This window comes from Gopherus evgoodei, unplaced genomic scaffold (assembly GCF_007399415.2).
Source record: "Gopherus evgoodei ecotype Sinaloan lineage unplaced genomic scaffold, rGopEvg1_v1.p scaffold_31_arrow_ctg1, whole genome shotgun sequence".
In the NCBI taxonomy this organism is placed as follows: Eukaryota; Metazoa; Chordata; order Testudines; family Testudinidae; genus Gopherus; species Gopherus evgoodei.
Window position 1 is genome coordinate 5,976,260 of NW_022059983.1, and position 13,784 is coordinate 5,990,043.

General features: G+C 65.6%; 1 protein-coding gene across 1 annotated transcript; it reads left to right on the forward strand.

Annotated features, from left to right (window-relative positions):
• Window positions 1–238: 238 nt before the first annotated feature.
• KCNN4 (potassium calcium-activated channel subfamily N member 4) lies at window positions 239–13,358 on the forward strand. Its single transcript, XM_030543490.1, has 9 exons — window positions 239–1,131; window positions 2,840–2,935; window positions 5,404–5,813; window positions 7,129–7,258; window positions 7,797–7,907; window positions 8,568–8,686; window positions 9,569–9,638; window positions 9,911–10,088; window positions 11,384–13,358. The coding sequence occupies exons 1-9, from the start codon at window positions 931–933 to the stop codon at window positions 11,389–11,391; spliced, it is 1,323 nt and encodes a 440-aa protein (XP_030399350.1). The 5' UTR covers window positions 239–930; the 3' UTR covers window positions 11,392–13,358.
• Window positions 13,359–13,784: the final 426 nt, after the last annotated feature.

Here is a 13,784-nt window from a genome sequence, read left to right on the forward strand (position 1 = left end):
CCCCTGTCCTCTGCCACCTGCCCTCTGCCACCTTCCCCTGCCCGCTGCCACCTTCCTCTGCCACCTTCCCCTGCCCGCTGCCACCTTCTCTCTGCCCTCTGCCACCTTTCCTCCACCTTCCCCTGCCCTCTGCCACCTTCCTCTGCCACCTTCCCCTGCCCGCTGCCACCTTCCTCTGCCACCTTCCTTCTGCCACCTTCCCGTGCCCTCTGCCACCTTCCCCTGCCACCTTTTCTCCACCTTCCCCTTCCCACTGCCACCTTTCCTCCATCTTCCTCTGCCACCTTCCCCTGCCCACTGCCACCTTCTCTCTGCCACCTTCCCTCTGCCATCTTCCTCTGCCAACTTTCCCTGCCACCTTTCCTCCACCTTCCCCTGCCGCCTTTCCTCCACCTTCCCCTGCCCCCTGCCACCTTCCTCTGCCACCTTCCCTCTGCTGCCTTCCCTTTGTACTAACACCCCTTCATCTCTCTTCTCCACCTTCCTTCTATCTTTTTATCACTCCATCTCTCTCTTCTACACTCCCTCCATTCTCTTCTCTCTCTTCCCGTCTCTTCCAAATTCCCTCCTTTTCTCGGTCTCACCTGCTCCCTTTCTTCCGCCGTCTCTTCCTGGGGCTGTCCCGTTCCTGTGGTCCTGGCAGCTCTGCCAGGCTGATTCGCTCGTGGGCCCGTGTCTCCCCAGTCATCCCCTTCTCTCTGCCGCCTGGCCTTTCGCAGTGACTCTCACCCCCTGCTTCCTTCCTTCCCCACCCCCTTGATTTCTCCAGCTCTCTCTTTTCCTCTGCCCCCCCGTTTCCGCTCCGTGCCCCTGCCAGCCCCCCACCCCGGTGTCACGCTGGCTGCGTGCTGGTTGCTGAAGCGCCAGCGATGGGGACCAGCCGGGGGATCCCTCGCCCGCTGCCTGCCCAGGCCCCCCTACGCCCATGAGATGGGAGTCAAGCAGAACCCCCCCGAAGCCACCGTCCTGCCCGTGCCGGGGGCGCCGGGCGAGAACCTGCGTCGGCTGCAGCAGCGGAAGGGGCTGCTGAAGGCCGAGGGGCAGCTGGCGGGCTGGGGCCTGGCCCTGGCGCTCGGGGGGATCCTGCTCATGATGCTGCACACAGAGCTGGCCTGGTTCGGGGGCTGCAAGGTAGGACAGTGCCCCTCAGCCCCGACCCGCAGCCCCCCCTGCTTCCCCACCCTCAGCTCTGCTGGTGCCCCTCACTCTCGACCTGCAGCCCCTGCTAGCCCAGCCTGGGTCCACTCCACACCTCTGCCAGTGCCCCTCACTCCCGACTCGCAGCCCCTGCCAGCCAGCCTGGGTCCACCTCACAGCTCTGCCGGTGCCCCTCACTCCCGACCTGCAGCCCCATCCCGGAACTAGCCGCCACGTGCTGGAATTCGGTGACTGGTGGCACCAGCCCCAGGCTGCAGAAACTTATTCAAATAATTTATTTAACCAGCCGTCAGCCACGGGCCGTTGAGGAAGGGGGGAAGTGTCAGAGTGGAGGGGCTGGAAGCCTGGACTCCTGGGTTCTATCTCTAGATCTGGGAGGGGGGTGGGTTCTAGTGGGTTAGAGCAGGGGGGAGGGGCTGGGAGCCCGGACTCCTGGGTTCTCATCTTGTCCCTTGCCGTAGAACCCAGGAGTCCTGACTCCCTGCTCTGGAATCTCGGTGGGGTTTGGCTAACGGCTGGGACTTTCCGGCGGCCAATGGACCCTCCCAGCGATTAGCTGTGGGCGCAGCCTGGCTCGGTGTCTGGAACGGGCCCCTGGATCCGTTCTGGGCCCTCTCCCAGAACTCTCCCTTCTGTGGGCATGTCAGGGCGGGAACCCGGAGACGGTACATAAACAACCTGTACTGCAGGGAGCGGGGTGGGGGCGCTCCCCTGGCAGGTAGGGCTGGCCTGATCCCCCATGTGGTGCTAGGGGAGCCGGGGGAGTCAGTGGGGAAACTGAGGCACAAGCAGTGCTCATTTTGATGTCTCGCTGGGCACCAGCTCCTGGTGCAGACCTTGGCCATCCCGCTCCTGCTCTTGGCACCATCCAGCCCCTGTGCAAGAAGCCGCCAAGACTGGCTGCTCCGATTGTTCCCAACACAATCGCACCCTTCACCGGGGGTGTTGATTCTGGGCCAGTGACAGGATAAATATTGATCAGGAAGGAGAAGGTGGCAGCTTCATACGGAAGAGGAGATCGATCAATCATTGCACAGGGCATGGGGGAGGGTGGTCTGGGGGTTAGAGTGGGGGGGGGGCTGGAAGCTAGGACTCCTGGGTTCTGTCCTTGGGTCTGGGAGGGGAGTGGGGTCTAGTGGTTAGAGCAGGAGGGAGGGACTGGGAGTCTGGACTCCTGAGTTCTATCAGGGCTGGGTTCTGGGTTCCCTGCATCTGCCTCCCTTTGAGCAGCCTTGCCCGGGCCCTGCCGCCTTCTCCGTGGCGAATCCTCCCGGCCTCGCTCCAAACCCTCCACCTGCCCCGGCAGCGCCGTGTTTGCTCAGGGTGGGGCTGTGAACTGAACTGGGCCGGAGGCAGCCCTCTGCCAGCAGAGCCACGGGACGGGGGGAGGGAACAGGCAGGGGGGCGATTCCCACCCCTCGCTCCCTTGGGGCCCGGCTGTGGTGTCAGCCTTGGCTGGTGGCCGCTTTCCTGGGTTGATTACAAAGAACAATGAGATTTTGCACCGAGAGCTACTGGGGGGGGGGGGGGGGTCAAACACCCCAGATCCACTCAGCCTGGCTGGAGCGGGAATGGGGCTCGGGGCCTCTCCCCTCTAGGGGGTGCTGGCTCTGATCCAGCCCCAGGGCAGGGCCTGGCTGGCTCAGGGGGGTTCACCCTTGTTTTCTCCCCCACCCCGCAGTGGTTTGCGTATCTGTTCCTGGTGAAATGCCTCCTCTTGCTCTCCACCGCCACCCTGCTGGCCCTCATCCTCGCCTTCCACGTCAAGGAGATCCAGGTAAGGCCCCTGCCTCCAAATGTCCTAGGAGCTCCCCCCTCCAGACTTGCCCCTGATTCCCCCCACCCCGAAGAAGGCTCCCCTGCAGTGGGTGGGGTGGGGCTACATTTGGGGTTCCCCTGTTTGGGACTGAAGCTCCCCCCAGCGGCTCTGAGCTCTTGGATCGAAAGTGGCCACCTCCTTATCAGCTTTTCCTAAGTCAAATTGGAACCCAGGAGTCCTGGCTCCTCCCCCACTCCTGCCCTCTCACTCTAACCACTAGACATCACTCTGCTCCCAGAGCCAGGGAAAGAACCCAGGAGTCCTGCCCCAGCCCCCCTCCCCGCACTCTAACCACTAGGCCCCACTCCCCTCCCACAGCCAGGGAAAGAACCCAAGAGTCCGGGCTCCCAGCCCCCACTCCACCCCACAAACCGGTGACGGAAAACGGTCACTGACTATTTTTCCATCAGTTGGGGGCAGATTCCATCTAATCTCCCCAGATCAGGCTGAGTCTGGGCTGCTCTAGCTGCCTCGGCTGCTGGTGGGTGACAGAGGGCTGTGAGTTGTGGGTTGGCTGTTTATGTCCCTGCTGCACACACACATACACTCTCTCTCTCACACACACACAAAGACACAGACACACGCACACACACAGAGACACATGGGCACACACAGAGACACACAGGGGCACACAGATACACACACAGAGACACACGGACACACACAGATACACACACAGATACACACACAGACACACACGTGGTGTTGGAGTCCCAGCAGCCGGCAGGGTGGAAATGGGAGGTTGATCTAGCGAGGGTGGAAGTTTCTCGCCCCGGGTTCTTGGGGCGGGAGAGCGAGGAGATCCCGGCTGTGAGTCACCGCACACACACGCCTCCTGGCCCAGACAGACACACAGACACACGCACACACACAGAGACACACGGACACACACACAGATACACACACAGACACACACACAGACGCACACGGGCACACACACATACAGAGACACACAGAGAGACACACAGAGACACACTCATGGACACACACACACAAAGACACAGACACACACGCACACACACAGAGACACACAGACACACACAGATACACACACAGACACACACGTGGTGTTGGAGTCCCAGCAGCCGGCAGGGTGGAAATGGGAGGCTGATCTAGCGAGGGTGGAAGTTTCTCGCCCCGGGTTCTTGGGGCCGGAGAGCGAGGAGATCCCGGCTGTGAGTCACCGCAACCGCACACACACGCCTCCTGGCCCAGACAGACACACACAGAGATACACACACAGACACACACACAGACGCACACGGGCACACACACATACAGAGAGACACACAGAGACACACTCATGGACACACACACACACAAAGACACAGACACACGCACACACACAGAGACACATGGGCACACACAGAGACACACAGGGGCACACAGATACACACACAGATACACACACAGACACACACGTGGTGTTGGAGTCCCAGCAGCCGGCAGGGTGGAAATGGGAGGTTGATCTTGCGAGGGTGGAAGTTTCTCGCCCCGGGTTCTTGGGGCGGGAGAGCGAGGAGATCCCGGCTGTGAGTCACCGCAACCGCACACACACGCCTCCTGGCCCAGACACACACACGCCTCCTGGCCCAGACAGACAGACAGGGAGCAGGGCTCAGCCCCACCCAGCAGTGGGTCACCCACCCGCCCGCATCCCGGTCCAGCCTCTCCTGGGCCCCTCTAGCGGGAGACTAGCTCTGGGCCTCCCTGCCCCTGCCCTGATGGCCCCTGGGGGGCCAGGCAGTGGGGGGCCATGACTGGCCCCTGCCCGCAGAAGGGGACTGGGGGGTTGAGCCACTGAGCTGAGGATCCTCCTCCAGGCAGGGGCAAATCCCAGAGAGGCAAGAAAGATGGAGAAAGTGAAAACAAAGGAGAGAAACAGTGACCGGGGGGAGTGGGGGGAGTCAGGACTCCTGGGTTCTCTACCCGGCTCCGGGAGAGGAGTGAGGTCTGGTGGGTTAGAGCCGAGGTGGGGGGTGGGGAGCCCGGACTCCTGGGTTCTCTCCCCGGCTCCGGGAGAGGAGTGAGGTCTGGTGGGTTAGAGCCGAGGTGGGGGGTGGGGAGCCCGGACTCCTGGGTTCTCTCCCCGGCTCTGGGAGAGGAGTGAGGTCTGGTGGGTTAGAGCCGAGGTGGGGGGGTGGGAGCCCGGACTCCTGGGTTCTCTCCCCGGCTCTGGGAGAGGAGTGAGGTCTGGTGGGTTAGAGCCGAGGTGGGGGGTGGGGAGCCCGGACTCCTGGGTTCTCTCCCCGGCTCCGGGAGAGGAGTGAGGTCTGGTGGGTTAGAGCCGAGGTGGGGGGTGGGGAGCCCGGACTCCTGGGTTCTCTCCCCGGCTCCAGGAAAGGAGTGGGGTCTGGTGGGTTAGAGCCGAGGTGGGGAGCCCGGACTCCTGGGTTCCATGCTCTCCCCCTCTTTCGCCCCCACAGCTCTTCATGCTGGACAACTCACTCCAGGACTGGCGCCTCGCGGTGAGCGGCCCCAAGCTGGGCCTGATCCTGCTGGAGCTGCTGGTCTGCTCCCTGCACCCCTTCCCCACGGGGGGCTCCCCGTGCCTGGCCCCCGAGCTGGCCCCCGCGGCCCCCTTCCTGCCGGGGGCCGAGATGCCGCTGTCGCTGCTGATGTTCCTGCGGCTCTACCTGGTGCCGCGGGCCGCGCTGCTGCAGAGCCGGGTGCTGGGGGACGCCTCGTACCGCACCATCGGCTCCCTCAACCAGATCCGCTTCCAGTACCCGTTCGTCCTGCGCCTGTTGGTCAACCGCCAGCCCGGCCGCGTGCTGCTGGTGCTCACCCTGGGGCTCTGGCTCACCGCCTCCTGGGTGCTGGCCGTCTGTGAGAGGTGCGGTGGGCGCGGGCAGCCCGGGGCCCCGGGGCGTAGGCCCCGAGTGCATTGTGGGAGGGCAGCCCGGGGCCCCGGGGCATGCCGGGAAAGCGGCCAGCGTGGGCCCCGAGTGCATTGTGGGAGGGCAGCCCGGCCCCGGGGCATGCCGGGAAAGCGGCCAGCGTGGGCCCTGAGTGCATTGTGGGAGGGCAGCCCGGGGCCCCGGGGCGTAGGCCCCGAGTGCATTGTGGGAGGGCAGCCCGGGGCCCCGGGGCATGCCGGGAAAGCGGCCAGCGTGGGCCCCGAGTGCATTGTGGGAGGGCAGCCCGGCCCCGGGGCATGCCGGGAAAGCGGCCAGCGTGGGCCCTGAGTGCATTGTGGGAGGGCAGCCCGGGGCCCCGGGGCGTAGGCCCCGAGTGCATTGTGGGAGGGCAGCCCGGGGCCCCGGGGCATGCCGGGAAAGCGGCCAGCGTGGGCCCCGAGTGCATTGTGGGAGGGCAGTCCGGCCCCAGGGCATGCCGGGAAAGCGGCCAGCGTGGGCCCCGAGTGCATAGTGGGAGGGCAGCCCGGCCCCGGGGCATGCCGGGAAAGCGGCCAGCGTGGGCCCTGAGTGCATTGTGGGAGGGCAGCCCGGCCCCGGGGCATAGGCCCCGAGTGCATTGTGGGAGGGCAGCCCGGCCCCGGGGCATGCCGGGAAAGCGGCCAGCGTGGGCCCCGAGTGCATTGTGGGAGGGCAGCCCGGCTCCTGGCATGCCGGGAAAGCGGCCAGCGTGGGCCCCGAGTGCATTGTGGGAGGGCAGCCCGGCCCCGGGGCATGCCGGGAAAGCGGCCAGCGTGGGCCCCGAGTGCATAGTGGGAGGGCAGCCCGGGGCCCCGGGGCATGGCCAGGATGCAGGCAGCTGAGGGCCCTGGGGCATCATGGGAAACAGGCAACTTCAGGCCCAGGTGCACTGTGGGAAAGTGGTCCAGGGCCAAAGTGCATTGTGGGAAAGGGGCCAACTTAGAGCCCAAGTGCACCATGGGAAAGCAGTTTAATTTAGCCCAAGGTGCATTATGGGAAAGCGGCCATAGGCCAAGGTGAATCATGGGAAAGTGCCATAGCCCAAAGTGCGTCATGGGAAAGTGGCAACGGCCCAGCGGCATGGTGGGAAAACTGGCAATTGAAGGCGGAAGAGCAGCATGGAAAAGGAGCCAAGCGGCCAGGTGCATTGTGGGTTGAGGGGCTCCCGCTGTAGGCCCAAGGGCATGCTGGGAAAGCCGCCAGGCAGAAGGGGCGGGGCGCGGAGGCTCCGTGGTGGTCTCTGACGCTGTCCCTGTGCCCCCCGCGCCGCAGGGAGAACAGAGCATGGCAGCTGAAGGAGACGCTGTGGGTCATTCCCATCACTTTCCTCACCATCGGCTACGGGGACGTGGTGCCAGTGACGGCGTGCGGCCGGCTGGTCTGTCTGTGCACCGGCATCATGGTAAGGGCCCTGCCCCCCACCCCCGGCCCCCTAGTACTGCCCTGGGGCCAGCTTCCCCCCCTCCCACAGCACAGTGGCCCCTGGGGCCAGCCCCCCCCCTGCAGAACAGCACCCCCTCATACTGCCCTGGGGCTAACCCCCCCCACCGCAGCACAGCACCCCCTAGTGCTGCCCTGGGGCCAACCCCCCCCCCCACCGCAGCACAGCGCCCCCTAGTGCTGCCCTGGGGCCACCACCCCCCCCACAGCACAGCGCCCCCCAGTGCTGCCCTGGGACCAGACCCTCGCTCCCCACAGCATAGCACCCCCCAGTGCTGCCCTGGGGCCAGACCCTTCCTCCCCACAGCGCAGCGCCCCCAAGTGCCGCTCTGGGGTCAGCCCCCCCCGCAGTGCTGCACTCCCTAGTGCTGCCCTGGGACCACCCCCCCCCCACAGCGCAGCGCCCCCTAGTGCTGCCCTGGCCCCCCCCGCAGCACAGCGCCCCCTAGTGCTGCCCTGGGGCACTGCCTGGCTAATCGCATCCTCCGTCTCTGCCGCAGGGCGTTGGCTGCACGGCGCTGCTGGTGGCAGTGGCAGCTGACAAAATGGAGTTCAACCGGGCGGAGAAACACGTTTACAACTTCATGATGGACATACAGTGCACCAAAGAGGTGGGGCAGAACCCAGGCATCCGGCCCCCAGCCCCTCTCCCACCCTGCTCTAACCACTAGACCCTACTCCTCTCCCAGAGCTGGGGGGAGAACCCAGGAGTCCGGGCTCCCAGCCCCCCTGCTCTGACCTCACTCCCCTCCCGGTGCCGGGAACGTGGCTGATTTACAAACATCCTTCAGTGGATAGGGATGGGAAACGCTGCCGGTGCCTGCTGGGGGGAGAGGGCAGGGCCCCCCCAGCCAGGCCCTGATCCCCCTCCCCCTGGGCATGGTGGGGCTTGGCTGGGCCTGCACAGGCTAAGCCGACACAGGGGCATTGTGAGCAGGTGGCCAAGCCCTGGAAAGCCAGGTGCACTGTGGGACAGGGGAATAGTAAAACCCGGTGCATTGTGGGAACGTGCCCAGCCGCCAAGATCCAGGTGCATTGTGGGACGGGGAAATACTAAGGCCCCAGGTGCATGGTGGGAAAGTGGCCAACCCTGTGGCCCAGGTGCATTGTGGGAAGTATAGGGAGGAACCTCAGAGTTCAGGTGCCTTGTGCCCCTCCCCATCCCACCCCAAGAGCCCCAGGTTGGGGGTGGGGGGTAGGGCACAGCTGCCCCGGTGCATTGTGGGAAGGATGAGGGGCTCAGGATCCTGACATGTCTCCGTCCCCCCCAGATGAAGAACTCGGCAGCCAACGTCCTGCAGGCGGCTTGGCTCTTCCACAGACACAGCAAGGCCAGGGCCGGGCGACGGGCCCGGACACAGCACAGGCGCTTGCTGGCGGCCATCCACAGGTGAGTGACAGCGCCGGACGCCTGGGTCCGCTCCCGGCCTGTAGGGGTGGGGGCGGTGGGATCTAGTGGTTAGCGCACAGGGCTGGGAGCCAGGACTGCTGGGTTCTCTCTCCAGCTCTGGGAGGGCACTGGGGACTGGGAGTGAGGGGCACCAGCTGAGCTGGGGTGGGGCAGGGCTGGGCTAGCAGGGGCTGCGGGTCGGGAGTGAGGGGCACCAGCTATGCCGGGTGGGGGGAGCCCATGGCTGGGCTAGCAGGGGCTGCGGGTCGGGAGTGAGGGGCACTGGCAGGACTGTGGGGTGGGGGGGTGGAGAGAGGAGCCCATGGCTGGGCTAGCAGGGGCTGAGGGTCGGGAGTGAGGGGCACCAGCTGAGCTGTGCGGGGGGGGGAGCCCAGGGCTGGGCTAGCAGGGGCTGCGGGTCGGGAGTGAGGAGCACCAGCTGAGCTGTGCGGGGGGGGGAGCCCAGGGCTGGGCTAGCAGGGGCTGCGGGTCAGGAGTGAGGGGCACCAGCTGAGCTGTGCGGGGGGGAGCCCAGGGCTGGGCTAGCAGGGGCTGCGGGTCGGGAGTGAGGGGCACCAGCTGAGCTGTGCGGGGGGGGGAGCCCAGGGCTGGGCTAGCAGGGGCTGCGTGTCAGGAGTGAGGGGCACCAGCTGAGCTGTGCGGGGGGGAGCCCAGGGCTGGGCTAGCAGGGGCTGCGGGTCGGGAGTGAGGGGCACCAGCTGAGCTGTGCGGGGGGGGAGCCCAGGGCTGGGCTAGCAGGGGCTGCGGGTCGGGAGTGAGGGGCACCAGCTGTGCCGGGTGGGGGGAGCCCAGGGCTGGGCTAGCAGGGGCTGCGGGTCGGGAGTGAGGGGCACCAGCTGAGTGCTTTCTCCGGTTCTGCAGGTTCCGGGAGGTCCGGATTCGGCACCGGAAGCTCCGGGACCAGGTTAACACCCTGGTGGACATGTCGAAGGTGAGTCCTGCCTGCGTGTCCCAGTGGAGGGGAGTCTTTGATCTGGGGATCCCAGCCTGGCGTCCCTCTCCCAGGACCCCTAAGTAACCCAGCCCCACACAGCCCCCTGCTCGGGGACAATAAGCTAGAAACTGCAGGGACTGAGCCAGGATGGGGGGCTGGGGGCCAGGACTCCTGGGTTCTCGCCCCGGCTCCGGGGGGGAGTGGGGTCTAGTGTGTTAGAGTGGGCCACTTTCCCACAATGCCCCGGGGTTTTGTCTGCTCCCCTCCAGGTGCAGACGATTCTCTGTGACCTCAGCACCGGGCTCAGCACCTCCCAGCGGGGCCTGGAGAAGCGAATCAACACCCTGGACCAGAAGCTGGACGCGCTGACAAGGCTGGTGACGGCCGCCCTGGAGGCCAAACAACCGCAGGAGCAGTGGCTGCTACAGCCCCAGGACAGCCAGACAGGTGGGCACGGTGCCCCTCACTCCTGACCCGCAGCCCCCTGCCAACCCAGCCCTGCCCCCTCCTCCCTCAGCTCTGCCAGTGCCCCTCACTCCTGACCCGCAGCCCCCTGCCAGCCCAGCCCTGCCGGTGCCCCTCACTCCTGACCCGCAGCCCCCTGCCAGCCCAGCCCTGGGCTCCCCCCTCAGCTCTGCCAGGGCCCCTCACTCCTGACCCGCAGCCCCCTGCTAGCCCAGCCCTGGGCTCCGCCCCCCCCCCGCAGCTCTGCCGGTGCCCCTCACTCCTGACCCGCAGCCCCCTGCCAACCAAGCCCTGGGCTCCCCCCTCAGCTCTGCCAGTGCCCCTCACTCCTGACCCGCAGCCCCCTGCCAACCCAGCCCTGCCCCCTTCCCCCTCAGCTCTGCCAGTGCCCCTCACTCCCGACCCACAGCCCCCTGCCAACCAAGCCCTGGGCTCCCCCCTCAGCTCTGCCAGTGCCCCTCACTCCTGACCCGCAGCCCCCTGCCAACCCAGCCCTGCCCCTTTCCCCCTCAGCTCTGCCAGTGCCCCTCACTCCCGACCCACAGCCCCCTGCCAACCAAGCCCTGGGCTCCCCCCTCAGCTCTGCCAGTGCCCCTCACTCCTGACCCGCAGCCCCCTGCCAACCCAGCCCTGCCCCCTTCCCCCTCAGCTCTGCCAGTGCCCCTCACTCCCGACCCACAGCCCCCTGCCAGCCCAGCCCTGCCGGTGCCCCTCACTCCTGACCCGCAGCCCCCTGCTAGCCCAGCCCTGCCGGTGCCCCTCACTCCTGACCCGCAGCCCCCTGCTAGCTCAGCCCTGCCCCCTCAGCTCTGCCAGTGCCCCTCACTCCCAACCCCTCCCCCCCCCGCCAGCCCAGACCTGCCGGTGCCCCTCATTCCCAACCCACAGCCCCCTGCCAGCCCAGCCCTGCCGGTGCCCCTCACTCCTGACCCGCAGCCCCCTGCTAGCCCAGCCCTGCCCCCTCAGCTCTGCCAGTGCCCCTCACTCCCAACCCCTCCCCCCCCCGCCAGCCCAGACCTGCTGGTGCCCCTCACTCCCGACCTGCAGCCCCCCGCCAGCCCAGACCTGCTGGTGCCCCTCACTCCCGACCTGCAGCCTCCTGCTAGCCCAGCCCTGGGCTCCCCCCCCCACTAGCTCTGCCTGCAAATCCATAAGCCCCCCTTTTCCTCCCCACCCCTTAGTGTGGGGGGAGGGGGGTGCTGGGGTGTGAAATGTAAAGGGCCGGGTTCCCCCTGGGGCGAGATTAACCTCTGGCTCCGTTTCTCTCTGCTTTGCAGGCCGGTGAGGCGTTGTTGACCCGGCATTGGAGCCCAGACCCGGGTCCAGGGGCGCCTGCCCCATAGGGGCCTGCAGGGACTCAGCCCCCTGTACCCCGACTGGGACTGAAGGAGATGCCACTTGGGGGGCTGGGAATGGGTGGACAACAGCGCTCCCTGGTGGCCACAGGCTGGAACCGCAGGCTGCCTGTGCTCACCCCAGCTCCAAAGTGCAAGAGGGTTACACCCCCAAAGGGGGGCTGGTTAGATCACGGCCGCCGTCAGGTGAAATATGGCAGCACGTCTTCCTCGAGGGGCTCCCCACTGGGGAGCGATCCATGCAGCAGGCCCACGCTTTGCAGCAGGACACCCCCCAGCTGTGAGTGGGCGTGCAAAGACCCAAGCTGCAGATGGAAGGCCCGTGCTTCGCACCAGTAGATTTGTGATTGTGAACAGTGTGCGAGGGATCCAGGATGTGAGCCAGGGAAGGCACATGCTTTGCATGAGGGGATCGCTGAGTGTGAGCAGCCCTGCGTGGGACTGAGGGACACAGTGCGTGCTCTGCACAAGAGGTGCTGTGACTGGGAGCTGGCATGCAAGGGATCCAGGATGGGAGGGAGGGAAGACATAAGCTTTGCACAAGGGGCTCTGGGATTGTGAAGGCTCCAGGGCGTGAGACACAGCAGGCCCATGCTGTGCACAAGGGCAAGTGGTGAATGTGAGCCATTGTGCAAAAGAGCCAGGCTGTGAAACACGGCCAGCTTGCACTTTGCACCAGGGACAGCGTGACTGTGAACAGGTATGTGAGGGATGCCAGCTGTGAAACACGGCAGACGCATGCTTTGCACCAGGGGCTCTGGCATGCAAGGGACCCAGTGTGCGAGACTTGGAAAGCACCTGCTTTGCAAAAGGGGCTTTGGGATTGCGAGCAGCCGTGCGAGCCCCTAGAAACGTGAAATACAGAGCACATGGGCGTCATAACAGGTGGCGGCTCGGCATGCAAGGGGGCTAAGTGTGAAAGACTGGTTCCCCTCTTTAGACAAGGCTGTGCACGCTCGCACCACTCGCTCAGGAAGCAGACCATGGAGGGCACGACTCTCACCCAGAGCAAATAGCCCTGCGTACAGCACCAGGCGCGCCCAAGGCTGGTTCTTGTCGCTACCCAGCCTAGAGCACCAGGAAATAGCCAGGACAGGAACGGCCCCTTCAGCGTGGGGTTTAATGCAGGGCACGCCGGTGCCTTGCACATTTCAGCCAAGAGACAAACCTGAGTTCTTGGCCTTTGTGGGCACTAGGGCCCTCCTGGTTCCCCCTCCCGTCCCAGACTCAGGATATGAACCCAGGCGTCCTGGCCAAAGCCCAGCTCCCAATTCCCTTCTGCTTCCCTAAACTGCCCAGTGCTGTTTCAGTTCTCGCTCACGCGCTGTCCTAAACCCCTGGAGATGGCTGCATCTCAGCACCGAGGGGTCCCTGTATAAACAGTCCCTGGGCTCCACCCCAGAGGTGGCCGCATCTCAGCGCCAGGCAAGCGGTGCCTGTCTAGCCATTTGGGCTGAGAGTCAGGAACATCTCAGGCAAAAATAGGAACCAGAACTGTATGGTGTGTGGTGGAGGGGGACAGACGGACTGGAATCCCCTAAATTAAGATGCCATGACAGCCCCACCGGGGTTAGCTGGAGGGTGTGAAATATACCCCGCAGAGGCGGGGGGGGGGCATTTTGTGGCTGCCAGCTATTTGGGGCACGGACCAGCTTTGGGGTTGGGGTTTGTTCAGTGGGTGGCGTCCAGGCGGGTGGGGGGGGGAGGACTGAGGCATCCCCACAGTCCCCCAAATGCCAAGCCATGCTGCCGTACAGCACCTGGCGCGCGGGGCCCTGGGGTGGTGGATTCCCAGCTGTGCTGCTGTACAGCCCCTGGTGCGATGGCTCCCGTCGGTCTGATGGTTACAAACCTAGCTGCTGCATTGGAAATAAAAGAGCTGTTTGCCCACATGCCCGCCTCGGCCTCTCTTACTTCCTTCTGAGCTCGCCTGCCTGGGGTCCAAAAATCCTCCCCTCTCCCCCTTCAGCAGCCCCCTTCCCCACACCAGCCCCCCCTCACCCCATAAAGGGCCCCTGCAGCCCCTTCCCCAGTCACTCCCAAAACCTGCTACCCCACCCGCTCAGCTCCCCCTCTGCCACTCACTCCCATTGTCCCCCTGCATCCTGCCCCCTACTATGCCAACTCCGTTCCCCATTCACAGCCCCCACCCCCTTTCACCAAGGCCCCCTCAATCCCAGGGACACCCCCTTTTTCTACTCCCACTGCCCTATTTCCTTCCCCCAACCCTAGGGGCTCTCCAGGACTTCTGGGTCCGCGCCTCCCTTGGTGGAGCTCGGCCTGGCTCCCCGGAAGAGAAGGGAGGCCTGCGGGGCAGGGGATG